This window comes from Mustela erminea, chromosome 2 (assembly GCF_009829155.1).
Source record: "Mustela erminea isolate mMusErm1 chromosome 2, mMusErm1.Pri, whole genome shotgun sequence".
Classification (NCBI taxonomy): Eukaryota; Metazoa; Chordata; class Mammalia; order Carnivora; family Mustelidae; genus Mustela; species Mustela erminea.
The window spans coordinates 61,302,264-61,329,833 of NC_045615.1; the positions used below are offsets into that span (position 1 = coordinate 61,302,264).

General features: G+C 37.7%; 1 protein-coding gene across 1 annotated transcript in view; it reads right to left on the reverse strand.

Annotated features, from left to right (window-relative positions):
- Positions 1-1,316: 1,316 nt before the first annotated feature.
- TACR3 (tachykinin receptor 3) overlaps positions 1,317-27,570 on the reverse strand; it is an 84,306-nt gene continuing 58,052 nt past the window's right edge. Inside the window, exons 4-5 of the mRNA XM_032333048.1 lie at positions 3,332-3,528; positions 1,317-1,846 (exon numbers count right to left, since the gene is read on the reverse strand). Of these exons, the coding sequence (XP_032188939.1) occupies positions 1,534-1,846; positions 3,332-3,528 (510 nt within the window). The 3' untranslated portion in view covers positions 1,317-1,533. The remainder of the gene's footprint in view (positions 1,847-3,331; positions 3,529-27,570) is intronic.

The window sequence follows — 27,570 nt, forward strand, 5'->3', positions numbered from 1 at the left end:
GGATGATTAGCTCATTTCTTTCTGGGGGATGTCTGCATTATTTAAACATACAAAAGGAAAGCTCTCTGTGGAAAGGTGTAAATTATACTCTTGTTTGCATGGTATTCGTTCACATATATCCAACTCTTGTTCTACTTTCTATTCTAACAGTTGATTCACCTTTCTACACATGTTTATTAGTACATATGGGTGTACATTGACTTATTTTCTAAGGATTTGCATTTGAGTCTATTTTCTGATACTTTCCCCTAGTCTTTACTCTTATTTCCAATGGAGGGAGAGGACAGGAGAAGGATGCTGTAAAATTGATAAAGTCGATGTCCGTCTTAAGCTTTTTCCTTGACTTAGGGGGAGAAGCACTTCTTCCTTTGGAGCTGGTGGATGTTCCTGTCTGCCATCATAAGTATGAATGACTGTCTTTAACTCATGACTAAAAGTTGGTAGCCAGTTTCAGATACAAATGGGATTCTTCCCTTCTTCATTAGAAGGCATCTTTAATGTTTTATAATCTGCCTGTTTTCTAAAATTTTTGAAAAATATTTATGAAAAATAAAGTAAAGACGATCATAGGAGTTTGTTTTGTCCTTTTAAGGACAAAGTAGTCCTAACTTGGACTCTTTCTTAGCTTGGTACTTTATAGAATGGTCAAAAAGTAAAGGATTATTTTTTTTTTCTTTTGAAGCCATTTTGTCAGAGAAAATAATAGAGAGAATGACACGTTCAGCTGTCTAATAATTTTACTAGATTTCCTTTCCAATTACATTTCATGGAGAAAATCTTTAAATCTTTAAAATTTTTCATTCTACAAAGTGAGTTCATTTGAGCAAAAAATTTCACTAATTCCTATTCTTTGAGGCGATTTTCCTTCATTCTAGTGGGAAGATGAATCATTTTTTCCCTGTTTTATAGCTATAGATGAAAATGTTTCATTTATATAGATTTTGTTTTTATTCACTCACAATTTTATTTTTAAAGCTTTTTTAATCTCTTGGAAAAATCATATGTTATTTTGTGTCATAAATATATAATTGCTATTTTTATTTTTTTATTTTTTATTTTTTTTTAAAGATTTTATTTATTTATTTGACAGAGGGAGAGATCACAAGTAGGCGGAGAGGCAGAGAGAGAGAGAGAAGCAGGCTCCCGCTGAGCAAAGAGCCCGATGCGGGGCTCCCTCCCAGGACACTGAGATCATGACCTGAGCAGAAGGCAGCGGCTTAATCCACTGATCCACCCAGGCACCCCTATAATTGCTATTTTTAAACGAGAAAAAATTTTAGAAGTATGTTTCAAATCTATTTTTAGTTTGTTGATGTAATAATTTAGAGTTTTCAAAGAATAAATGGACAGCTTATTTAATTTTTGAGGGGTCAAATATCTTAATAGTGTCTTTGTTACATTTCTATTCTACCTTCCTCAGTTGAAGCCCGGCTGCCCAAAATTGCCCTCCGTTTCCAGAGAGTAGGTAGGGCAGGACTTCTAAACAGGAGAATAGGGCTTATATTTTATAATCTGCCTCTTTGTGAAATGAATTTAGGAATATTCATCCACAGAGGTATGGGGCGAATTTATGAAACTTGACGTGGTGGAGGCAGATTTGGAATTCCTGCGGGAGCAACCACTGAAGCTCGGATCTCTTGGAGTTGCTCTCTTCTTCCGGCTGGATTTGGTGTTGTCTGCCTCACTGGGCTCAAACTCCACTGTCATGGACTCCATCCTGGTCACCGTGTACAGGCTGCTTTGCCGAGTGGGGAGAAACCTGGTGGTCTTGAGCTCTAGCTCCTCATAGCTAGAAACTTCAATGAAAGGACACCAGCGGAAGGCTCTTTTGAAGCCAGCTCGAAATCTGAAGAGAAGCAGGCCACAGAAAGAAAAAAATCACGTTTTCAAGTGGAAATTCCCTTGAACTGTCACAGAAAGCCCTACTTCAGGCAATTAAACAAAATCAAATTTTGAATTTACCAAACTCTTAAAATGTATGCCACAGTATTGGTACTAGTCCTTCAAGTTTTCTTGTTTGAATTGTAATGTCTTATCAATGAGAAGGAAGTCATCAAAGAGTGAAAGCACGGCATCAGGTAATCCTTATGCCAAAGAAACAGTGTACATTTCTTCAGTCATTTTATACGTTTGCAGAAGTATAATTGAATTAAGCTTGGCGGTTAAGGCATTTAAAAATGACATATTTCAAAATAACTTCTTTCAGAAATGATTACACATTTTTACATTAAAGTCCCATTTAATGTTAGAATTAGTTGTTAATCTTGAAGGTTTTTATCTAATGATATATGAAAGCACAGAATCCCTTGTTTTGTAAACCATTAAGTGAAGTTGATTAAAAACAGATGTACTGTTTGTGGGGTGGTTTGAATTGATACACGGCTTATGCAATTAATGAAAAAAAAAAAGCAGAATTAAGTGTTTAACAAACTGAAGGGACAGTGTAATGGAGGCCCAACTGCAAAGAGAGTTAAGGATTTGGTTCACAGTTACTCACATGAAGTTGTTTCTAGTTGTGCTCAAAACACATTGGTTTTTTTAGGGAATCATCAGTCTTAGGAAATTTACCCCTGCTCCTCCATGTGTCTTTACATACTACCAAGGTGTTTTTATCTGGAAACAACATTTTACCTTCCTTTCCAGTCTTAAATTTGGCTACAAATACTACCCTTTAAAAACTTTACTGTGCAAGTAGCTTTGCCTTGACCACTTCAATTTCCTCACTGCCCATTTCCATGGATACTGCCCCCTGTCTTACTCACTGACCTCATTATATAGACAGAAGGGACAGAAGGATTGGAATTCTCCTTGCCTTACTGATTCTAGAACCCTCACAGCAACATCTTCTATTTTGAAGTCTGTTTACAAGACATCCTTGTTAATAGAGATTCACATATGTCATCCTCTCTCCCCATATAAAAATTATCTGTATATTTCTATGGAGTGTCTTCATTTCTCTGAGGACTCGAGCACATATTCAACTCACTTCCTTCAATCATGATGGAGTTTTTTTTTCTTTTTGTGCAGACAAAATTTGGAAGGGTTTGGAGGGAGAATTTAGGCCATATAAAAATTTCCCAGTTAGAACTTCTAAATTATTGTAATTGTAATTTTTAATTGTAATTGTTATTATAATTGTTAAAGTGGGATATTTCATAAAGTAGGTTGAAGTCTAGGAAAAAAATCAAGCTTTGTACTCCCCTCAGTGAATTTTTAAAATTTTCCTTCTTTTTGACATTTTTAATTTGTACCAAGAAGCTGGAACAACATCATATGCTTTCAGCTAAGCCAGGAGGGATAAGAAGCTTGGGTTTGATAATTTCATTTCTACCTTTTATTCAGGCAGCAGTAGATGATGGGGTTGTACATGGTCGAGCTCATTGCCAGCCAAAAGCTGGCCAGGTAGACCTGCTGGATGTATTTCCACCTATTTAGCTGTTGATAGACTGCAGTGAGGATGAAGTAAATATGATAAGGCAGCCAGCAGATGGCAAATGTCACCACAACAATTATCATCATTTTTACAACCTAGAAAGGAAGAAGGAAAGAGGTCAATTCTGGAAAATTTTAAAGTCATTAAATATATTTGTTGCAGTAGCTTACTGTAAATCGTATTTTTCTGCCAATATAGTTAAATACATAGCATGCCTGAGGATTAGTATTAAAAAAGTGGGAGGTAAGCTAGGGACAACTGCCTTAGATAAGTCTCAAGAAAGCTATGCTGATGTCACCATTCCTTCTTTATCTAACCCAAGTGAATGGGTTACACTAACTCAAACAGAAACACATATATATTAGATGGCCTGAAGAAAATGAGTATTTAGAAGAATCCAACGAGCTTAGGGGAGAGAAGATCAAGATTTGGCTGTGCTGGCCTGAATAGCAAAATAGCAGAGATATATCTAGAGAAACCGACTGTTGAGTCATGGTGGGGGTAAATTAGGCTCCAAGGGCTGAGCTGGTTCCTCCATATTTACTATAGCCTGACTATATAGCTTAAGACTATTCAGATTTCTTTACTCTAATACCATGTCGATGAGGCAACCTTTTGAATGTCAACTTGGTTTCTCTTATAATCTGGTATTGGGGAAGTTTTCTCTGGACAGTGATTATGAATATTCACATTAGTCTGAGGAAATATCATTAACTTTAAATTTACAAATAGACAGTCAACTGTTTTATACATTAGGTCTTATGAATTTGGTAAGCACGGATTGTTTCCTTGGCTTCCACACCTTTAAAACAAAATATTCTAGAGAGTCCTGGCCAAAGTAACCTATCAACTTTTGTTTCTCCACCACTGGACCTTAACTTCTAAATGGCAGAGAGAATGTCTTGATTATCTTAATATTCTCAGCATCTAGCACAATTTGAAGCATATAGCTGATGACAAATAATTAGATATGGAATTAATGAATAATGAATGACAATGTACAATTTAAAATAGTAGGTTGAACGGAAGGATATTTTATGTGTCCCTAAGGAAATAAAATCTGTCCATTGTCTGTGACTATAAGAAAGGTAGACTCAAAGCAGCTTGGCTTTGTGTGGAAAAGGAGATAATAATAAAATGATGACCTTATTTAATATTTTTCACTAACAATCTGCCTACTAAATTTGTCCATACTTCTTTTGGCAATTTGGAAATAGTAAAATGTTTAGAATGATATATGTTAAATAAAAGAATTTGGGAGCTCATCCCTAGTCACATCAGCACAGAAATCAGAGAGAGTCCTGACATCAGTGATTTATGAAGCATCTTAGAACTAAGAAAAGATGATATTTATGGACTGGACTCATCATTTCACTGCAAGTTAGGGATTCAGATGAAAAGTTGGCAAGGTTAAGAGTCAGGAGAGACATGATTCTAGAACAAGGCAAAGCATGAAGTGGATCAGCGTGGAAGGCAAAGCTTTCCCAAGAGCCTGATCACTGTACCATCCAGGTAACAAGTACTAAGCTTCATTAGAGCTGGAGATCTAGGTCAATAGCCCACAGAATGTTATCAGTGGCCATACCACCAAAAGCATTTTTTTTCTCAATGCTCTTTAAACTGATTTTTTCCCCCTGAAAAGCTGTATTCAGATTTCTGCACTTATCTCTCCGATTTCTTATTTATATATTTGTGGAATGTAAATAAGAACCACATTTTATTATAATTCACATTTATACAATGCTTCATGTATTTAACAACTGATTAGCTGGTTTTCAATTGTGCTTTAGGAAACTGAGGCAAAGACCAAAAGATTTGACCACTGTGATTCATGAAACAAGGCTGGAGTTTTAAAACTAAGATTCCTGGGCGCCTGGGTGGCTCAGTGGGTTAAGCCGCTGCCTTCGGCTCAGGTCATGATCTCAGGGTCCTGGGATCGAGTCCCACATCGGGCTCTCTGCTCAGCAGGGAGTCTGCTTCCTCCTCTCTCTCTCTGCCTGCCTCTCTGCCTACTTGTAATCTCTCTGTGTCAAATAAATAAATAAAATCTTTAGAAAAAAAAAAAAACTAAGATTCCTAAGTCTTTTTTCTTTCTACTTACATTAATAACATTTACTGAATGTCTCTTGGGTCTAGAAAACAGAATAGAGAAAAATATTGAGTAGAGGACCCATCTCTTATCCTGAAGAAGCTTAGAATATAATGAAAACAATGTAAATAAAAAATACATTGAAATGTGGTGAATATAAACATGTGTGTATGCAATTGAAATAATATTTATGAGAACTTACTAGTTTATTATAAGCAAGAATGATTCAGTGCCTGGTAACTAGCCCAGGGACAGAAGACTGAACGAAACAAGTTCTACTACTGCCTTTTAATTTCAACTGTACGAACATCATACTACTCCTTGAACACGACAGGCAAGCTCCTGCCCCCAATTATTTGCCCTCCAGAACACTGGTCCCCCAGTTATTCCCACGGGGTACCATCCTCATGTTCTTCTCGCCTTTGCACAGCTGTTACTTTCTCTGTGACTCCCTTCTGACCAACCCATGTAAGACCACAGTCTGCCTGTTCTTTATTTTCAGTTTGTTATGCTTGTTCTTTACTTTCTGTCTCCTCATGTTGGAATATAAAAGAGCAAGAATTTTCTGCTTGCTTTCTTTTTTTTGTTGATGGATTCAGGCACATAGATTGGATTTCATACATAATCGGTGCTCAGAAATTTTTAAAAATAAATACATGAAAGTGAATTAAAAAAAAAAAAGAAACTAAGAGTCATATAGGGAGTGAAGTGGTGTCTTTGATTTTAGTTGGTCATTAATCACTGGTATCATTTGTCCTCCAAGTTTAAAATAGGCATGTATGTATAAAATGAGCTTAATATTTTATTGCTCTTTCATTTTTCTAGGCAAACACATTTAAAAGAGTATGAGTGTACAAATGATATAATCAATATTTTAGGTGTGTGAAAGCATTAAATTTTATTCTGAATTAATGTTAAGGGCAAAAAAAAAAAAAAAATCCTGTATCAGTGTGAACATGGTACAGGCTACTCTGTTAAATATGGTCACAGCAAATATACATAAGAGCTTCTTGGAATGCTTTTTTTTGCAGACTGACCACAAACTCCCTGTGCATGAAATTGTTTTCCAACAATAGTAATTAAAGACCTACAGAGGCTATTAGAATCTTTTAAGTGTCTTCCAACCATCAATGTGGAAGAAGTCCATAATGTGGAAAAATTAAAGTGGATGTGGAAAATTAAATTAAATGAAAATGCCTCTGGAATGGAAATTTCAAATAACTTCTAATTCATGGATATAGGGCCTTATGGACCTTGTTATAAAACATTTAGAAACTTATTTGAAAATAAGGAAAAATCTAAGAGACCCTACAAGACCCTAAAAGATTTGAAAATAAGGAAAAATCAAAAGGACTCTAAACGAAAAGATCTTCTACATGATTATAATACACTTCACTTATTTCTATAAAATACATTTTAACTGTTAGCTTCAGTCTTGCTCACACAATCTTGTGGAATTATTTATGATATCAAACTTTCGGGACTCCAGCTGTAATATAAATGCAAAAGCGGGGTCTTTCAGTGGAAGAAATTGCATTGCTTTGTCAAGTGTCAAAAGCAAAACAGCACTTTGAAGCACAAACCTTGAGCAATGATAGATGCGCAAATACCGTGAGCTGCTCGCCTGAGTCTCATGGCTGGACGATGGCACTAGCATATAAATACTAATCAGGAAAGGTGTTCAGTTTGGTAGCCTTCCTGAAAATCCTGAAATTTTTAGGCAAGATAAGAGACCAGGGCAGAGACAATTCAAATCTTTCACCATGTGTTACAACTTGATATAAATGATCGATTGATGTTGGGTATTTCGTAAATCTGAGCTATGTCCCACTTCTGGGGCAACGAGATTTATTTTCCACTTTCCATGGCAACAAGAACAGTCATGGCTGCCCACTGTCCTTGGCACAGACACTTATGAGCAGGAGAAAGAAGGGAGATGGGACAAGTGATGTAGTTCCCACAGTTCTACTGCCTGTTTTTAGTAGTTAAGGATCCACTTTACTCACATAGATAGGATTGAAATGCATGACCTGGTAAGTGAAAATAAGCTTTGGGCACCTTTTCTTTGTGTATCAAAGGGAAAAACAAATCTTTGATTTTTGTATCCTGTACAGATTAGACTGGAATGCCTGCAGCTGTTCTTATCTTTCATATTAAATTAGTGTAGGAGGGATGATTTGGGGTTTAGGTCATAAAAGAGAAAAAAAGTAAGTCTAGGAAATGAAATGGAAGAGTGCCAACTATAAAATATGTCTAGGATTATATTCTTCAGTAGAGGATTTATTCTTCCTAAATGTATGAACTGGAAATTTTTAATGCCATGTGATAGGAAGCTTCTTGTTTAGATTAGAACCCCTCAGAATGCATGTTCTGGAGAACCGTCCCATGGGTCATACCCTACCACTTCACCACATCTTTTTTTTTTTTTTTTTACTTTGATTTTTTTATTTTTTTTATAAACATGTATTTTTATCCCCAGGGGTACAGGTCTGTGAATCGCCAGGTTTACACACTTCACAGCACTCACCCACTTCACCACATCTTTTGTCCACAGAAACATTCTTAAACGAACCGTTATATTTCTTTTAGTCAAAATTGCAAACCTGCTCATTTTAACCACACATTAGCGAATTAAAATATATATTCTCCAAAGTAGGTATGAGAAAAATTTCCATAAAAGTGTCAAAAGGAAAAGTACCATTTCATGGGTTATTTAGGCTCAGCTTTTGCTGTTGCAGTTACATTCAGTAAGCATAAAAATTTCAGTTTTGAGAAAGAAAATAAGAGCCCAGTAATAACAGTTGTGAAAAAAAAAGGCACCATGGTCTAGAAGCCGAGTTGAATTTTGCTAGTGATTTTAGAATTAGATAAGAATACAGGCACTGTAAAGACAATTATCATATGAGCTCTCCGATACGAGAAATTTGAGAGGTATGGCGGGGGCTTGTAGGGGGTAGGGAAGGAAAAAATGAAACAAGATGGGATCGGGAGGTAGACAAAGCATAAGAATCTTAATCTCACAAAACAAACTAAGGGTTGCTGGGGTGGGGGGGTATGGATAAGGTGGTTGGGTTATGGACATTGGGGAGGGTATGTGCTATGGTGAGTGCTGTGAATTGTGTGAGCCTGACGATTCACAGACCTATACTCCTGGGGCAAATAATATATTTTATGTTAATAAAAATTAAAAAAAAAATGCTGTTAGTATCATCAAAAATTTAAAAAAATGTGCTGTTAGTGTCATCCAAGAAATGTGACACTGGTACTATCCCCAAGCAATGTGAGAATGTAGTTAAGTTAGTATGGAGTCATGTCTGTGAGAAGTTATGTCAACCCCGAACAAATGAGAATAACCTGTGTGTGTGTGTAGGTTCAGGTGTGGAAAACATTTGTGTGTGTGTGTGTGTGTGTGTGTGTGTACAGTGTTGTATTTGGACTCTCCTTCTTTACATGTTATTATGGTTTGTTTTTAGTGTATTTTCATTTTTTCCATTGAAAACTTAAACTTTGAGAGCATCATAAGATTTATAAGCCTAAAGATCTAAAGTCAAAGAAAGCGGTGCAGCCCACAAAAGGAAGATGAGATGAAATTAAGAAAAGGAAGTATATTAAAGCAAGATGTATAAAGACTGATATTATGGGATCATGGCTGGAGATAAAAATGTGTGGAGGCTTCTTATGGAGAAAGTTGTGTTCCCCCATTCTTTGGTTAAGTTTACAAGGTTTGCTTATTTATTTATTTATTTATTTTTCTCTAGCTTTATTGGGATATAATTGTTATCTAATGTGTACAATGTGATAACTTGATACATGTATGGTTTGTGAGATGATTACCACAATAAGCATTCACATAATTACCGTTTTTGGTTTGTGTGCATGTGTGGTAAATACACTGAAATTTTACTAGAAACTTTCCAGTATATGATCCAGTCTAGTTAACTATAGTCCCCATGCTTCACATCAGATCCTCAGACTGTATTCGTCTTATAACTGGGCCAGTAGGAGACCTGCAGGGAGGCATCCCAAGCTCCTTGTGGACTGGCTTGCTGTAGAGTCCATGACTGGTAGTAGAATCTAAGTCCCTCTGCTGGGTTCCATGTACCCTGCTTGCTATTTTCCCAGTCACTCACCTGCTTCCTAGTTTTGTGGTTCATGACTTAATTCTCTGACTGGAGGGAGAGAATGGGCCTTTTTGGCAGCATCCCACAGAGCTGGGGCAGTGAGTACTCCCTCCCTCCCTCACGCACATACTTCCATTTTTGCCCTTGGGAGAAATCACCCCTGAGGAAGACCTTCTTGGCACTGAGCTGTGTCACTTTCAGGGAGAGGTGATGTGGGTGCGGTTAAGCTGTTCCTCTTACCCTCTCCACGGCATCTGCCTTAGACTTTTTTTCCTCTAATGCTATGCTAGAACTTCTCTGCTAGACTCCTGGACTTCCACATGGCTCTCTGGTCCATGGGTGATTATCTAAATCAGTATTTTCCACGGCACCTGGACTGGAGCTAAGAGGAGCTATGATTGGTTCACAGGCCATGGTAAGGTCCACAGCTGCATGGAGGTCTCTATATCCATTACCTGACTCATGGTGGGTGGGACTCCTCCCAGATTCCTTCACCTTGGTGTTGGTGAAAGAACCAAATCCAAATGAGGCGAGAGCCAAATCCTCCAGGATATAGAACTGTTTCTGGGTCGATAGGGGACCTTGTTTTAGCCTCCTGGATGCAGGCCTGCCTTCTCAAAATGACTCTCCTCTTTCTTGGACCGCACCAGATCTATCTAGATCCTTCAGCATCCACAAAAGCACTTTTGCCTCTGGATGGATGCCACATTGTTATTAAAGAGATAACAAGAGATGTCTTATTTTGTCATCTTGGTGATGTCAGTCTTCAAAATTCATGTTGATGTCTTAATCTCAGTACCTCAGCATGAGTCTGAATTTGGAGATGGGGGTTGAAAGAGATAATTAAACTAAAATGAGTTCATTAGGAGGGGGCCTCAGTCAGTATGACTGGTGTTGTTGAAAGAAAAAGTGATTAGAACACTGACACACAGAGGGAAGACCATGCAAGACAGAGGTTTGCAGTCATCTGCACACCAAGCAGAGAAGCCTTAGAAGAAACCATCACAGACAACACCTTCCACTCAGATGACTCACCTCCAAAACAGCGAAAAAAATAAATGTCTGTTGTTTAAACCACCAGTCTATTGTATTTTGCTATGGCAACCTGAAAAGCCAGCAACAATGTTTGAAATGCTGAGAACACTAGATGATATCCTTCATGCCAGCAAACTTGGAGGCAGAATACTCTACAGGGCCCCAGAAAATGGAGACATCCAGAGAGGTTTGGATCACCCGTAGAATTGCTCTTATCAATATCAGAAATAGACTAGGATCTCCATTTGCATCAGATGAGCCTCTCTTAGGTTATATATGGTCTTCCTCAGGAGCTCTGTTTTCCATGGTAATTCCTTGGCAGTAATGACACTGCATATAGAAACCTTGCTTGCTGAATAAGATGATGGATTTTTCTTGGTTGTTCTACTATTCAAAAATCCAATTGAATCTGTCACTTGAGCTTAGACTGAAGAGTGGTCTCTGATTAAGGCAAAAGCCTTCTTTGTTATTACACTTAGGTGTTCACCTCTGAAGGAGCAGAGCTGTTATGGCTTCTTAGGTTAGATGAAGAAAATTAAAATAGGAAATAGCCAGAAAACAGTTTCTGTGGTTTACAGAAACAATAGAAGTAGATTCATTTACCAGCATTTCCTGAGTATCCAAATAATCAAGAGCAATTTTAACAAAAGTTTTTGAAAAGGAATTGTCACGTATTGTGACTATTGGGACAAAGTTCTGTTTTTGAGGCTTCTGTTTTATTAGAACAGGAAGGAATGTAAGAGTATGGTTTAAAAATGTGGATTACGTTAAAGTGTTTGTTTAGCAAATTAACACAAAAATGTGATACAAGAATATAATTCGTAACATGTTGACTACAAGATAGTGGTCTGGTAATGGGAACGAAGTTTGAAAATCTTTGATCAGTATTTGTCCTTTTAGGGAAAGGGCCTGTGTTGTTACATTTTAACTGGAGTGCAGTGAAGAGCCCATTCCTGACTTTGTTTAAATGTCTCCGTTCTAAGCTCTAGAAGGTAAAGCAATGTTTTCAAACTTATCCTGTGCTTATTTCACCGCACATTTCAAAGCTTCTATTCCCTTATCTTTTCCCTCCTTAACGCCCCGTGCTAGTTTCTGGTGCCACAAGCTCTGTGCTCCAGAATGCAGCGTTCGCCCCAGGTGCTGCGCTCCATGCACTGGCCAGGTGGTTCTAACACTCATTTTGAGACTCAGCAAAGGAAAATCATACTGACAGCAACATTTTCCTTTGGGTGAGGCAAGGCCAGCAGACGCATTTGAGGGTGACCTTGATGGATGACTCAGTGGAGCTGTGTTCTCTTTTGATTTTAGTAACAGGCTTAGTGCTTTTTATAATCATTAACAAATAAACTTCCCAGTGTATGACTTTCTCTAGCCTTCATGACAAACCTATGACTATATAGCTTCTCCATTTTATGGATGAGAGACTTAAGACTCAGAAGGTGGGGTGCTTCCTTCAGATCCCAAAGGCAGGTTCGGAGCTAGAGTTCCTGGGTCTCTTAATTCTTCATTAGCTAAGGGCTCATTCTCTTTCTCAAGACCTTTAGAAATAGCCCTGGCTTCTTTCCTCATTTAACGTGCTCAGGCAATGGCTAAGTGAAGGATAGTCAGACAACCTTTTTTTTTTTTCTTTCTTTCTTTTTTTTTTTCCCCAGGAATTGCCCGTTTGAGCTTCAGGTAAGATGAGATCTTGTCCTAAAGCTGGAAGATGAAAGATCAAGAGAAGAAGTTGGAATGGTGGAGCGGGCTGGGAGCTTGAAGTTGGAATCTGATTTACCTATTGCTATGGGAATATGGACAGATTTATCTGCATTAAAGCTATGAAATAGGGACTCAGAACTTCAGATATTTTATGGGCTCATGTGGCACCACTTATTTCCACAGACTTCACTTATGCTGAGCATGTTTAAAGACAAATGGACAAGAAGTACCAATTCTTGACAATCTTCTATATTCTTTTCACCTAGTAGCCATAAAGCAGGTCTGCTGAAAAGGATTACTTTAGTCCCAAATAAAGAGTTCCTGTTAGGATTTAAGATCCTTTGACATTCACAGAAGGGGGCTGAGTGAAGAGAATTTCTGCCTCAGTTACCTTTGTGGGGAAGTGAGTGTCAAAAAGCAAACAGCCGCAATCAGCTTCTGGCTGCTGGCAACATAATTTCGGGTCAGCTCTTCCTTTTCTGTTCCAGGAGCTGGGGCAGGGGGAGATCTGGTATCTCAAGAGTGTGCCTGGCCAGGTGATAAAGGCAAGGCTGACATCATTTGCTCAGCCAAGAGATTTTATATCTTGCTTTATGTTGACATAACTTGTCCTTTTAAAAATACACTGTTATTGGGGCACCTGGGTGGCTCAGTGGGTTGATCCTCTGCCTTCGGCTCAGGTCATGATCTCAGGGTCCTGAGATAGAGCCCCACATCGGGCTCTCTGCTCGGCAGGGGGCCTGCTTCCTCCTCTCTGCCTCCTCTCTGCCTGTGTCTCTGCCTACTTGTGATCTCTTTCTGTCAAGTAAATAAATTAAAAAAAAATTTAAAAATACACTGTTATTAATATATTTTGGTTGAAATAGTATGTAAGCCAGTGTCTTAACATACTTGTGCAGTTGGCTTTTTGTCTTGAAGGTGTGCATACTTTAATTGCTTTATGAAATAGCATAAATCTAGAATACTTAAAAATATGCTTTACTATGCTAAATCTGGTAGAAAATGATATGAGCCCACTGAATATTCATATTTTTCTGTATGATAATCTAAGAAGGCATGGATTATAAATAATGTTATTGTCCTGATCTGTAGTTACTTTGAAATAAACCTATGTGATTAGCATGTATTACTCTGGAATGCCCTGATCTGATAGCCTTCCCTGTAAAATGCTCTATTCATCTTTTGGGAGGTTATCTCAAGTTCACCTATCTCAATAGCTTCCCTCATTTCTTCACGCAGGTATTGTTAGATACTTCCTAATGACATTTACCAAATCATGCTTACATCTTATAACACAGATGCATATTATAGTCAAGCATGTTTCTGTTTGCTTCCAAATATGGGCATATGCATTATTTGTTTTTGTGTCTCCAGAACCTAGCATAGTTCTTTTTAAAAAAAATTTATTTTTTTATTAACCTATAATGTATTATTAGCCCTAGGGGTACAGGTCTGTGAATCACTAGGTTTACACACTTCACAGCACTCACCATAGGACACACCTTCCCCAATGTCCATAACCCAACCACCCTCTCCCTCCACCCCTCCCCCTCTCCCCCCAGCAACACTCAGTTTATTTTGTGAGATTAAGAGTCTCTTATGGTTTGTCTCCCTCCCAATCCCATCTTGTTTCATTTTTTCCTTCCCTACCCCCAAAACCACCCACTTTATCTCTCAACTTCCTCATATCAGGGAGATCATATGATAATTGTCTTTCTCTGATTGACTTATTTCGCTCAGCATAATACTCTCTAGTTCCATCCACATCGTTGCAAATGGCAAGATTTCATTTCTTTTGATGGCTGCATAGTATTCCATTATAGATATATACCACATCTTTATTCCATTCATCTGTTGATGGAAATCTAGGTTCTTTCCATAGTTTGGCTATTGTGGACATCCTAGCATAGTGCTTAACATTGAATAAATTACCTGTTGACTGAAGGTACTGAATTTTCTCACTCATATTAATGAACACTTCAATTGCAAGAAGGACCATTTATCTTTATCTTACCAGTGTTTGGCCCTATCATGCATGTAGTAGGATTTCAAATTATACATTTTTGAACTAGAAAGGCAGAATTTCTTTTTCTTTTTTTTCCTTCTTCGTCTACCCCTTATGCTATGCCTTTTATGCCTATGACTTATTCATTCCATAACCAGAAGCCTGTATCTCCCACTTCCCTTCATCCCTTTTGTCCAACCATCAGTTTGTTCTGTATATTTATAGGTCTGATTCTGTTTCAAAAGTATTATTTAAGTGAATAAAACAAAAAATACATTTAAATATCTTATATCTAAATTAAGATAATTATTATTGTCCTTAACTTTTGTGTTTAGCACAATGTTTAAGAAGAATATATGAACCTGGTGATGGCTCAGGCTTAGGAAGGAAGTCAGTTATTTTTGCAAAATTAGTTTATTGTATACTTATATAACAATTGTCTTACAATAATGACATTTTTCTAAAGAAACCAAGGCTCCAGACTCTAGAGATACAGTGCTAAATTAAAAAAGAAAAAATGTTATCTATTTTCATAGTATTTATATCCTATCAAAGAGATATTTGTTAAAAGTAAGTATAGAAAACATATGAAATTACAGATTACAGTAAATTCTATAGAGAAAAATAATCACGTCTAGATTTGTAGAATAAAATGGAAGGTCTACTTGAGGAACCACTAAGCTGAAACCTAGATGATGTACAGACGGAATAATAAAGGGCACGTCATTCTAGGCTCCGATAACAGTGTGAGTGAAGACCAAGAAGTGGAAGAAGGTTTGATGTGTTCAAACAACTGAGAGCAAGTGTTATTTGAAGAGTGTATGGGGGCACCTGGGTGGGTTAAGCCTCTGCCTTCGGCTTAGGTCATGATCTCAGGGTCCTGGAATCGAGCCCTGCATTGGGCTCTTTGCTCAGCAGGGAGCCTGCTTCCCCTTCTCTCTCTCTGCCTGCCTCTCTGCCTACTTGTGATCTCTCTGCCAAATAAATAAATAAATAAAATCTTAAAAAAAAAAAAAGAACACAGTGTATGAATGGCAAAGTGACACAGAAGGAGGTTGGCAGAATAAATGGTGGCAAGATTATGTAGAACCGTGTAGGTTATTTTCAGAGTTTGCAACTTCTTTTATTTATTTTCTTAAGTAAATTGGGGAACTACTGAAAAATTGCAAGGAGGTTGTATGAATTGATTTACATTTTAAGAACATCATTTGTAATATACAACATGGTGGCTATAGTTACAACACTATTATATTTTGGAAGATACTAAAGGAGATGGTTTTTAAAGTTCTTATCACAAGAAAAAATTTTTAACTATGTGTGGAAATTGGTGATAACCAGATTTAATGTAGTGATCATTTTGTAATACATACAAATACCAAATCATTATGCTAACCACCTGAAACTTATATAATGTTATATGTAAATTACATCTCATTAAAAAGTCCTTGTGGCTGTTGAGTGAGGAATTGGGGAAACAAGGCAGACCTGGGGAAGTGAGTTGGAGAAGCTGTTGTGGTAGACCTGTGGACTTGTGAAAGAATTTTGGAGAATTATTTCAAAGGATATAGAGAAAAGTATAGATATAGGAGCTGTTTTAGGGAGGAAGACCATTAGGCTGGATCAGGTAATGGTGAGAGGGAAAAGGGAGTTTTTAAGAATGACTCTTCTTAGGAGGAGGAGTCAAGATGGCGGAGAAGTAGCAGGCTGAGACTACTTCAACTAGCCAAAGATCAGCTAGATAGCTTATCTAAAGATTGCAAACACCTGAAAATCCATCGGCAGATCGAAGAGTAGAACAGCAATTCTGGAAACAGAAAAACAACCACTTTCTGAAAGTTAGGACCTGCGGAGAAGTGAATCCAAAGCGACGGGAAGATAGACCCTGGGGGGAGGGGCTGGCTCCCGGCAAGCGGCGGAGCAACCGCGCACAAAATCAGGACTTTTAAAAGTCTGTTCCGCTGAGGGACATCGCTCCAGAGGCTAAACCGGGGCGAAACCCATGCGGGGTCAGCGTGGCCTCAGGTCCCGCAGGGTCACAGAAGGATAGGGGGTGTCTGAGTGTCGCAGAGCTTGCAGGTATTGGAACGGGAAAGCCGGCTACAGAGACAGAGCCGACAGTAAGCTCACAGCTCGGTGTTACCTTGAACCGGTCTCAGGCTCGGTGAGCTCGGAGCGCGGCCAGAGGTCAGGCAGACGGGAGTAACTGGGCGCTGTTCTCTGAGGCCGCACTGAGGAGTGGGGCCCTGGGCTCTCGGCTCCTCAGGGCCAGAGACCAGGAGGCCGCCATTTGTATTCCCGTCCTCCGGAACTCTACGGAAAGCGCTCAGGGAACAAAAGCTCCTGAAAGCAAACCCGAGTGGATAACTCACCCAGGCCCCTGGTAAGGGCAGTGCAATTCTGCCTGGGGCAAAGACACTTGAGAATCACTACAACAGGCCCCTCCCCCAGAAGATCAACAAGAAATCCAGCTGAGACCAAGTTCACCTACCAAGGAGTGCGGTTTCAATACCAAGGAGAGCAGCAGAATTCCAGAGGAGGAGAAAGCCAAGCACGGAACTCATGGCTTTTTCCCTGTGATTTTTTTTAGTCTTGCAGTTAATTTAATTTTTTTTCTTTTTCATTTTTTGTTTTTGTTCTCGCCTTCTGGTAAATTTTTTTTTACTTTTACCTTTTTCTTTTTTAACTAGTTTATCCAATATATATATATTTTCTTTTTTATATTTTTCTTATTTGTTTTCTTTTTTTAAATTCTTTTCTTTTCTTTTTTCTTTTTTTTTTCTTTCTTCCTTTTTGAACCTCTTTTTATCCCCTTTCTCCCCCTCACAATTTGGGATCTCTTCTAATTTGGTTAAAGCATATTTTCCTGGGGTTGTTGTCACCCTTTTAGTATTTTACTTGCTCCTTCATATACTCTTATCTGGACAAAATGACAAGACAGAAAAATTCAACACAAAAAAAGAACAAGAGGCAGTACCGAAGGCTAGGGACCTAATCAATACAGACATTGGTAATATGTCAGATGTCAAGTTCAGAATGACAATTCTCAAGGTTCTAGCCGGGCTCGAAAAAGGCATGGAAGATATTAGAGAAACCCTCTCGAGAGATATAAAAGCCCTTTCTGGAGAAATAAAAGAACTAAAATCTAACCAAGTTGAAATCAAAAAAGCTATTAATGAGGTACAATCAAAAATGGAGGCTCTCACTGCTAGGATAAATGAGGCAGAAGAAAGAATTAGTGATATAGAAGACCAAATGACAGAGAATAAAGAAACTGAGCAAAAGAGGGACAAACAGCTACTGGACCACGAGGGGAGAATTCGAGAGATAAGTGACACCATAAGACGAAACAACATTAGAATAATTGGGATTCCAGAAGAAGAAGAAAGAGAGAGGGGAGCAGAAGGTATACTGGAGAGAATTATTGGGGAGAATTTCCCCAATATGGCAAAGGGAACGAGCATCAAAATTCAGGAGGTTCAGAGAACGCCCCTCAAAATCAATAAGAATAGGCCCATACCCCGTCACCTAATAGTAAAATTTACAAGTCTCAGTGACAAAGAGAAAATCCTGAAAGCAGCCTGGGAAAAGAAGTCTGTAACATACAATGGTAAAAATATTAGATTGGCAGCTGACTTATCCACAGAGACCTGGCAGGCCAGAAAGAGCTGGCATGATATTTTCAGAGCACTAAACAAGAAAAACATGCAGCCAAGAATACTATATCCAGCTAGGCTATCATTTGAAAATAGAAGGAGAGATTAAAAGCTTTCAGGACAAACAAAAACTGAAAGAATTTGCAAACACCAAAACAGCCCTACAGGCAGTATTGAAAGGGGTCCTCTAAGCAAAGAGAGAGCCTACAAGTGGTAGATCAGAAAGGAGCAGAGACCATATACAGTAATAGTCACCTTACAGGCAATACAATGGCACTAAATTCATATCTCTCAATAGTTACCCTGAATGTTAATGGGCTAAATGCCCCTGTCAAAAGACACAGGGTATCAGAATGGATAAAAAAACAAAACCCATCTATATGTTGCCTCCAAGAAACTCATTTTAAGCCCGAAGACACCTCCATATTTAAAGTGAGGGGGTGGAAAAGAATTTACCATGCTAATGGACATCAGAAGAAAGCAGGAGTGGCAATCCTTATATCAGATCAATTAGATTTTAAGCCAAAGACTATAATAAGAGATGAGGAAGGACACTATATCATACTCAAAGGGTCTGTCCAACAAAAAGATTTAACAGTTTTAAATATCTATGCCCCCAACGTGGGAGCAGCCAACTATATAAACCAATTAATAACAAAATCAAAGAAACACATAAACAATAATACAATAATAGTAGGGGACTTTTACACTCCCCTCACTGAAATGGACAGATAATCCAAGCAAAAGATCAGCAAGGAAATAAAGGCCTTAAATGACACAGTGGACCAGATGGACATCACAGATATATTCAGAACATTTCATCCCAAAGCAACAGAATACACATTCTTCTCTAGTGCACATGGAACATTTTCCAGAATAGATCACATCCTCGGTCCTAAATCAGGACTCAACCGGTATCAAAAGATTGGGATCATTCCCTGCATATTTTCAGACCACAATGCTCTAAAGCTAGAACTCAACCACAAAAGGAAGTTTGGAAAGAACCCAAATACATGGAGACTAAACAGCATCCTTCTAAAGAATGAATGGGTCAACCGGGAAATTAAAGAAGAATTGAAAAAAATCATGGAAACAAATGATAATGAAAATACAATGTTCAAAATCTGTGGGACACAACAAAGGCAGTCCTGAGAGGAAAATATATAGCGGTACAAGCCTTTCTCAAGAAACAAGAAAGGTCTCAGGTACACAACCTAACCCTACACCTAAAGGAGCTGGAGAAAGAACAAGAAAGAAACCCTAAGCCCAGCAGGAGAAGAGAAATCATAAAGATCAGAGCAGAAATCAATGAAATAGAAACCAAAAAAACAATAGAACAAATCAACAAAACTAGGAGCTGGTTCTTTGAAAGAATTAATAAAATTGATAAACCCCTGGCCGACTTATCAAAAGGAAAAGAGAAAGGACCCAAATAAATAAAATCATGAATGAAAGAGGAGAGATCACAACTAACACCAAAGCAATACAAACTATTATAAGAACATACTATGAGCAACTCTACGCCAACAAATTTGACAATCTGGAAGAAATGGATGCATTCCTAGAAACATATAAACTACCACAACTGAACCAGGAAGAAATAGAAAGCCTGAACAGACCCACAACCAGTAAGGAGATTGAAACAGTCATTAAAAATCCCCAAACAAACAAAAGCCCAGGGCCAGACGGCTTCCCGGGGGAATTCTACCAAACATTTAAAGAAGAACTAATTCCTATTCTCCTGAAACTGTTCCAAAAAAAATAGAAATGGAAGGAAAACTTCCAAACTCATTTTATGAGGCCAGCATCACCTTGATCCCAAAACCAGACAAGGATCCCATCAAAAAAGAGAGCTATAGACCAATATCCTTGATGAACACAGATGCGAAAATACTCAACAAAATACTAGCCAATAGGATTCAACAGTACAATAAAAGGATTATTCACCACGACCAAGTGGGATTTATTCCAGGGCTGCAAGCTTGGTTCAACACCCGCAAATCAGTCAATGTGATACAACACATCAATAAAAGAAAGAACAAGAACCATATGATACTCTCAATAGATGCTGAAAAAGCATTTGACAAAGTACAGCATCCCTTCCTGATCAAAACTCTTCAAAGTGTAGGGATAGAGGGCACATACCTCAATATCATCAAAGCCATCTATGAAAAACCCACCGCAAATATCATTCTCAATGGAGAAAAACTGAAAGCTTTTCCGCTAAGGTCAGGAACATGGCAGGGATGTCCATTATCACCACTGCTATTCAACATAGTACTAGAGGTCCTAGCCTCAGCAATCAGACAACAAAAGGAAATTAAAGGCATCCAAATCGGCAAAGAAGAAGTCAAATTATCACTCTTCGCAGATGATATGATACTATATGTGGAAAACCCAAAAGACTCCACTCCAAAACTGCTAGAACTTATACAGGAATTCAGTAAAGTGTCAGGATATAAAATCAATGCACAGAAATCAGTTGCATTTCTCTACACCAACAGCAAGACAGAAGAAAGAGAAATTAAGGAGTCAATCCCATTTACAATTGCACCCAAAACCATAAGATACCTAGGAATAAACCTAACCAAAGAGGCACAGAATCTATACTCAGAAAACTATAAAGTACTCATGAAAGAAATGGAGGAAGACACAAAGAAATGGAAAAATGTTCCATGCTCCTGGATTGGAAGAATAAATATTGTGAAAATGTCTATGCTACCTAAAGCAATATACACATTTAATGCAATTCCTATCAAAGTACCATCCATCTTTTTCAAAGAAATGGAACAAATAATTCTAAAACTTATATGGAACCAGAAAAGACCTCGAATAGCCAAAGGATATTGAAAAAGAAAGCCAACGTTGGTGGCATCACAATTCCGGACTTCAAGCTCTATTACAAAGCTGTCATCATCAAGACAGCATGGTACGGGCACAAAAACAGACACATAGATCAATGGAACAGAATAGAGAGCCCAGAAATAGACCCTCAACTCTATGGTCAACTAATCTTTGACAAAGCAAGAAAGAATGTCCAATGGCAAAAAGACAGCCTCTTCAATAAATGGTGCTGGGAAAATTGGACAGCCACATGCAGAAAAATGAAATTGGACCATTTCCTTACACCACACACAAAAATAGACTCAAAATGGATGAAGGACCTCAATGTGCGAAAGGAATCCATCAAAATCCTTGAGGAGAACACAGGCAGCAACCTCTTCGACCTCAGCTGCAGCAACATCTTCCTAGGAACAACGCCAAAGGCAAGGGAAGCAAGGGCAAAAATGAACTATTGGGATTTCATCAAGTTCAAAAGCTTTTGCACAGCAAAGGAAACAGTTAACAAAATCAAAAGACAACTGACAGAATGGGAGAAGATATTTGCAAACAACATATCAGATAAAGGACTAGTGTCCAGAATCTATAAAGAACTTAGCAAACTCCACACCCAAAGAACAAATAATCCAATCAAGAAATGGGCAGAGGACATGAACAGACATTTCTGCAAAGAAGACATCCAGATGGCCAACAGACACATGAAAAAGTGCTCCATATCACTCGGCATCAGGGAAATACAAATCAAAACCACAATGAGATATCACCTCACACCAGTCAGAATGGCTAAAATCAACAAGTCAGGAAATGACAGATGCTGGCGAGGATGCGGAGAAAGGGGAACCCTCCTACAGTGTTGGTGGGAATGCAAGCTGGTGCAGCCACTCTGGAAAACAGCATGGAGGTTCCTCAAAATGTTGAAAATAGAACTGCCCTATGACCCAGCAATTGCACTATTGGGTATTTACCCTAAAGATACAAACGTAGTGATCCAAAGGGGCACATGCACCCGAATGTTTATAGCAGCAATGTCCACAATAGCCAAACTATGGAAAGAACCTAGATGTCCATCAACAGATGAATGGATCAAGAAGAAGTGGTATATATACACAATGGAATACTATGCAGCCATCAAAAGAAATGAAATCTTGCCATTTGCGACAATATGGATGGAACTAGAGCGTATCATGCTTAGTGAAATAAGTCAAGCAGAGAAAGACAACTATCATATGATCTTCCTGATATGAGGAAGTGGTGATGCAACATGGGGGCTTAAGTGGGTAGGAGAAGAATAAATGAAACAAGATGGGATTGGGAGGGAGACAAACCATAAGTGACTCTTAATCTCACAAAACAAACTGAGGGTTGCTGCGGGGAGGGGGTTTGGGAGAAGGGGGTGGGATTATGGACATTGGGGAGGGTATGTGCTTTGGTGAATGCTGTGAAGTGTGTAAACCTGGTGATTCACAGACCTGTACCCCTGGGGATAAAAATATATGTTTATAAAAAAAAAAGAAAGAATGACTCTTCTTAGAAATTAGTATTTGGATAAATGGAAGTACTATGCACTGATATGTGGATGACAATAGGAAAAGTCTACTTTTATGCTATACCTGAAGACTCAGAGATCAGTTAAATACATCATAATTTTAAAAGATCTGAGAAATAGGTGAAGCAAGGACATCAAGTATGTAACTTATTATGTAAACTTAGAGCTCATGGAAGTAGTATTGATTTATAATATACATTTCAGAGTCAGTGACCTGTAGATGATATTTAATGTCTTGAGAATGAATGAATATAAGAATGAATATAGGAATAAATGAATTATATATGTAATTATTTATATATTCAGATATAATATGAATGAATCACATATATGAATATATATATTTCTTACGGTTCTGTTTCTCTGGATAACACTGACTAACAGAACTATGATATCTATTATACTGCACAGTTTCCCATTATATGCTATATATTTCCATATTCTTGGCCTTGCTAGAAGCAGCCAATTCCTGAACACTTTCATTTTCATATAAAAATATATTTAATCTAAGCAAGAATTTTTTTTTCCTGCTAAATAACCCATTCCTCATCAGTTCAGCTAATGGCATATGGCCTTGCTTCATATTTCATTAATTCATTAATTATGCAAATATATAAATATAAATATAAATTATATATATATATATATGTGTATATATATATATATATATATATAGTCTTGGTTCACACAACTAGGGAGGCTGAGTAATCCCATGATTTACCATGTTCAAGCTGGAGACCCAGGAAAGCTGCTGGAGGAAATTGATGTCTCAACTTAGGTGGGCAGGCAGAGAACAATTCAACCATTCTCCACTTTTTTGTTCTTTTCAGGCTCTCAACAAATTGGATGATGTTCACCGGCATTGGAGAGGACATCTGCTATACACAATCTACCAATTCAAATGTTCATGTCTTCCAGAAACACCCTCAGAGACACACCCAGATATAACAAGTTTAACAAGCTATCTGGGCATCCTGTGTCCCAGTCAAGCTGATATATAAAAGTGACTATTACAATAGCATAGACTTCATTATGTTCTTGGATTTAATTTTGATATGCTACTAACAGAGTAGGTTAGATACATGTCCGTATTGTACACTGTCTTTTATTTCAATGGTGGTTACAAAAACTATTTCCACACACAAACTTCTTTTTGTAGAGTGTGATCTTGTGTCAGTATAGATTTATTTGCACCATAAAGTAAATATAAGTCAAGATATATATTCTAGAAGCTGGTACTTTGTTCTCTTAATAGCAACAATGGTATCAAGAAAGAAATGCCTTTTTATTGTAAGAAATTAACTCAGAATGTGGTACTAACATGTAGGTGCATTTCATTTTATAAGAATGTTTAAGAATGATTCGGGGTCTCTTTTGATTCCATAAAAATTTTTGGATTATTTGCTCCAGCTCTTTGAAGAATACCGGTGGAATTTTGATCAGAATGGCATTAAAAGTATAGATTGCTCTAGGCAGTATAGACATTTTAACAATGTTGATTCTTCCGATCCAAGAGCATGGAATGGTCTTCCATCTTTTTGTGTCTTCTTCAATTTCTTTCATGAGTGTTCTGTAGTTCCTCAAGTACAGATCCTTTACCTCTTTTGTTAGGTTTATTCCCAGGAGTCTTATGGTTCTTGGTGCTATAGTAAATGGAATTGATTCTCTAATTTCCCTTTCTGTATTTTCATTGTTAGTGTATAAGAAAGCCACTGATTTCTGCACATTGACTTTGTATCCTGCCACGTTGCTGAATTGCTGTATGAGTTCTAGTAGTTTGGGGTGGAGTCTTTTGGGTTTTCCATATAAAGAATCATGTCATCTGCGAAGAGAGAGAGTTTGACTTCTTCACTGCCAATTTGGATACCTTTTATTTCTCTTTGTTGTCTGATTGCTGTTGCTAGGACTTGTAATACTATGTTGAACAAGAGTGGTGAAAGTGGGCATCCTTGTCTTGTTCCCTATCTCAACGGGAAGGCTGCAAGCTTTTTCCCATTGAGGATGATATTTGCTGTGGGTCTTTCATAGATAGATTTGATGAGGTTCAGGAATGTTCCCTCTATCCCTATACTTTGAAGCGTTTTAATCAGGAATGGATGCTGGATTTTGTCAAATGCTTTTTCTGCATCAATTGAGAGGACCATGTGGTTCTTCTCTCTTCTCCTATTAATTTGTTTTATCACATTGATTGATTTGCAAATGTTGAACCATCCTTGTAGCCCAGGGATGAATCCCACCTGATCATGGTGGATAATCTTTTTAATGTGCTGTTGGATCCTGTTGGCTAGGATCTTGTTGAGAATCTTCGCATCCATATTCATCAGTGATATTGGTCTAAAATTCTCCTTTTTTGTAGGGTCTTTGCCTGGTTTGAGGATCAGGGTAATGCTGGCTTCATAGAAAGAGTCTGGAAATTTTCCTTCTGCTTCAATTTTTTGAAACAGCTTCAGGAGAATAGGTGTTATTTCTTCTTTGAAAGTTTGGTAGAATTCCCCAGGGAATCCGTCAGGTCCTGGGCTCTTGTTTTTTGGGAAGTTTTTGATCACTGCTTCAATCTCGTTATTAGATATAGGTCTATTCAGGTTGTCGATTTCTTCCTGGTTCAATTTTGATAGTTTATAGTTTTCCAGGAATGCATCCATTTCATCTAGGTTGCTAAACTTATTGGAATATAACTGTTGATAATAACTTCTGATGATTGTTTCTACTTCCTTGGTATTGGTTGTGGTCTCTCCCTTTTCATTCATAATTTTATGAATTGGGGCTTTCTCTCTTTTCTTTTGGATTAGTGTGGCCAATGGTTTATCGATCTTATTGATTCTTTCAAAAAACCAGCTTCTAGTTTCATTTGTACGTTCTACTGTATCTCTGGTTTCTACCTCATTGAACTCAGCTCTAATCTTGATAATTGAGGATAATAAATAAATAAATAAATACCTCAAAAAAAAAAAAGAACAAATAGTCGCCTTTGAAGCTGAAGGGAAACTAAAATTTGTTGAAGACCTGTTATATGAAAAAGACTGTGCTACATGTATTCTGTGTGTTACCTCACTCTAATTGATGTACTTGGTACATATTGGAGGTGCCCTGCTGTTATGATTGTTATATGATACTGTTAAATGTCAAGTAGGCATGCATCTCTTTTCTAACAGGGATGTAGAAGGGGCTGATTCTGGAGATAAAGGTAAATAAAACATTCTTCTATACAGTGAGTACTTTGTTATTCAAGTGAATTAATTTATATCGCAAACCTAGACCCCTCCTCTAAACTTCTGTTACTTATTACCTCATGATCCTTAGGTATTTTGTATATTTGTGTTTTGATATATTTCTTTACTTTGCAGTGATGACATCTTTTTAACAACTGGAGTTTTACATTTAAAAATCATGTATTTAGTCTCATAATTTTTTAATCATAATTGACCTTTTGTGCTTTAGTTCATGAAGTACATACAGCTCATTCTAGGTGCTCTGCTTCTTTGTCTTATTTCTAGAAGCTGGGTTCCCTGAAGTTTGTTTTTATTTCTTTTTGTTTTTTTAAGATTTTAAAAAATTTTTAAGTAATTTCTACAGCCAATATAGGGTTTGAACTCACAGCCCTGAGATCAAGAGTTGCATGCTCTACTGACTGAACCAGCCAGGCGTCCCTTTTATTTCTTTTTTCCAACTCCAGGTCCTGTTCATCCTTGCTTATAAAGATAAACTGAAAGTGTTCTCTTCAAGCAGCAAATCTGCTCATGTATTCTTGGATGATGCAGAAGACAGTCTGCCCCACGTGGACACAGTAGAACCATTAACATTCTCACAGTCTCAGGAATGATGAGGTTGATGCATAAAACTCTGGGCCTTTCCTGGGTTTCAGCAGCCCTGGGCTTCACACATCCCTCTGAGCTGGCCCACTGTCCTATCTTAGTTGCTGCTTCACTCAGTAGAATTAGCAAGTTGTAGACCAGAAGGTAGAACTTTTAGGCCATCATCTTCCTCCAGATGGATGATTCATCTGGAGTCTCAGAGACATCTCAAAATGTTATGTATAAAAAAAGCTCCTTCCATTCTCTCCCTGTCTCCAAAGCTGTTTTTTCTGTGAATGTCCCTGTCTCAGTACGTGACATCACTACCCATCTTGTACCAGAAGCCAGACACTCGGAAACCATGCTTGTGTCTTTGCATCCCCTAATTTTTACTGCCCTATTTAATACCGAGGCAAATCCTGTTGGCCAAGTCACCAAAATGTCTTAAATATGCTCAAGTTTTTCATCTCTATTGCTATTACTTCTGTGAAAGTTATCACTATCTTTCTCCTGGACTAGAACAATAACCACCTAGCTGGTCACTGCTTCCATAGCTAGCGGGACTAAAAAGAAAAGACATACTGTAAAATGATTTCCTCATTGTATCCAGAATAAAACAAAATCTTCTTACTGTTCTTTAAAACTTCTACTGCATTTTGCTTCTGCCCCGTTCTCTAGTCTTACCCATTGCATCCTTCCCTTGGTTCTTTACACTTCAGCACTCTTATTTCTTGTCCTAAAACACATCAGCCTTTTTTCTTGTTCCAGGTACTACTCCTAGTACATTTGGTCATTATTTTATTTACCTACGAGGTCTTTCTGCTCGGCTTGAATGCAAATTCCTTCAGGGCCTTTAACATTTTAGTTTAATTTATCTCAGTATCTCTAGAGTTTAGAAGAATACACACAGCACATGATTACCCTTTTTCAAATAAATGAAATTAAATTTATGTGTGAATGGAATAATATGAGTAATCTAAAATACAATGATTGGTATTCTTATACATAGTCCAGGGTTGTGATATTCTGAATAAAATACACTTTTATCTTCATACAGGACATTATAAAGTTTCTCTTTGGATTCTCTCTGTACTATAAAACTAATTAATGTTACGTGGATAATTGTGCACAACTGGTCTTTAACATTGTCATATTTTTAAGTCATAGACAGTGCTGACGCTAATGAGCCTTTGCATATGCAAAGTGGTTATTATTTGGTCTCACAACATGGGTGTTGATAGAAGAATAGATGAAGAGCCAAGAGATATGAATTCTAGTCACACACAGCATCATTAGCAAATTATGTGTGTGATCTTCTGTATGTTATTTAATCTCTCTAAACCTCAGCTTTCTTGAAT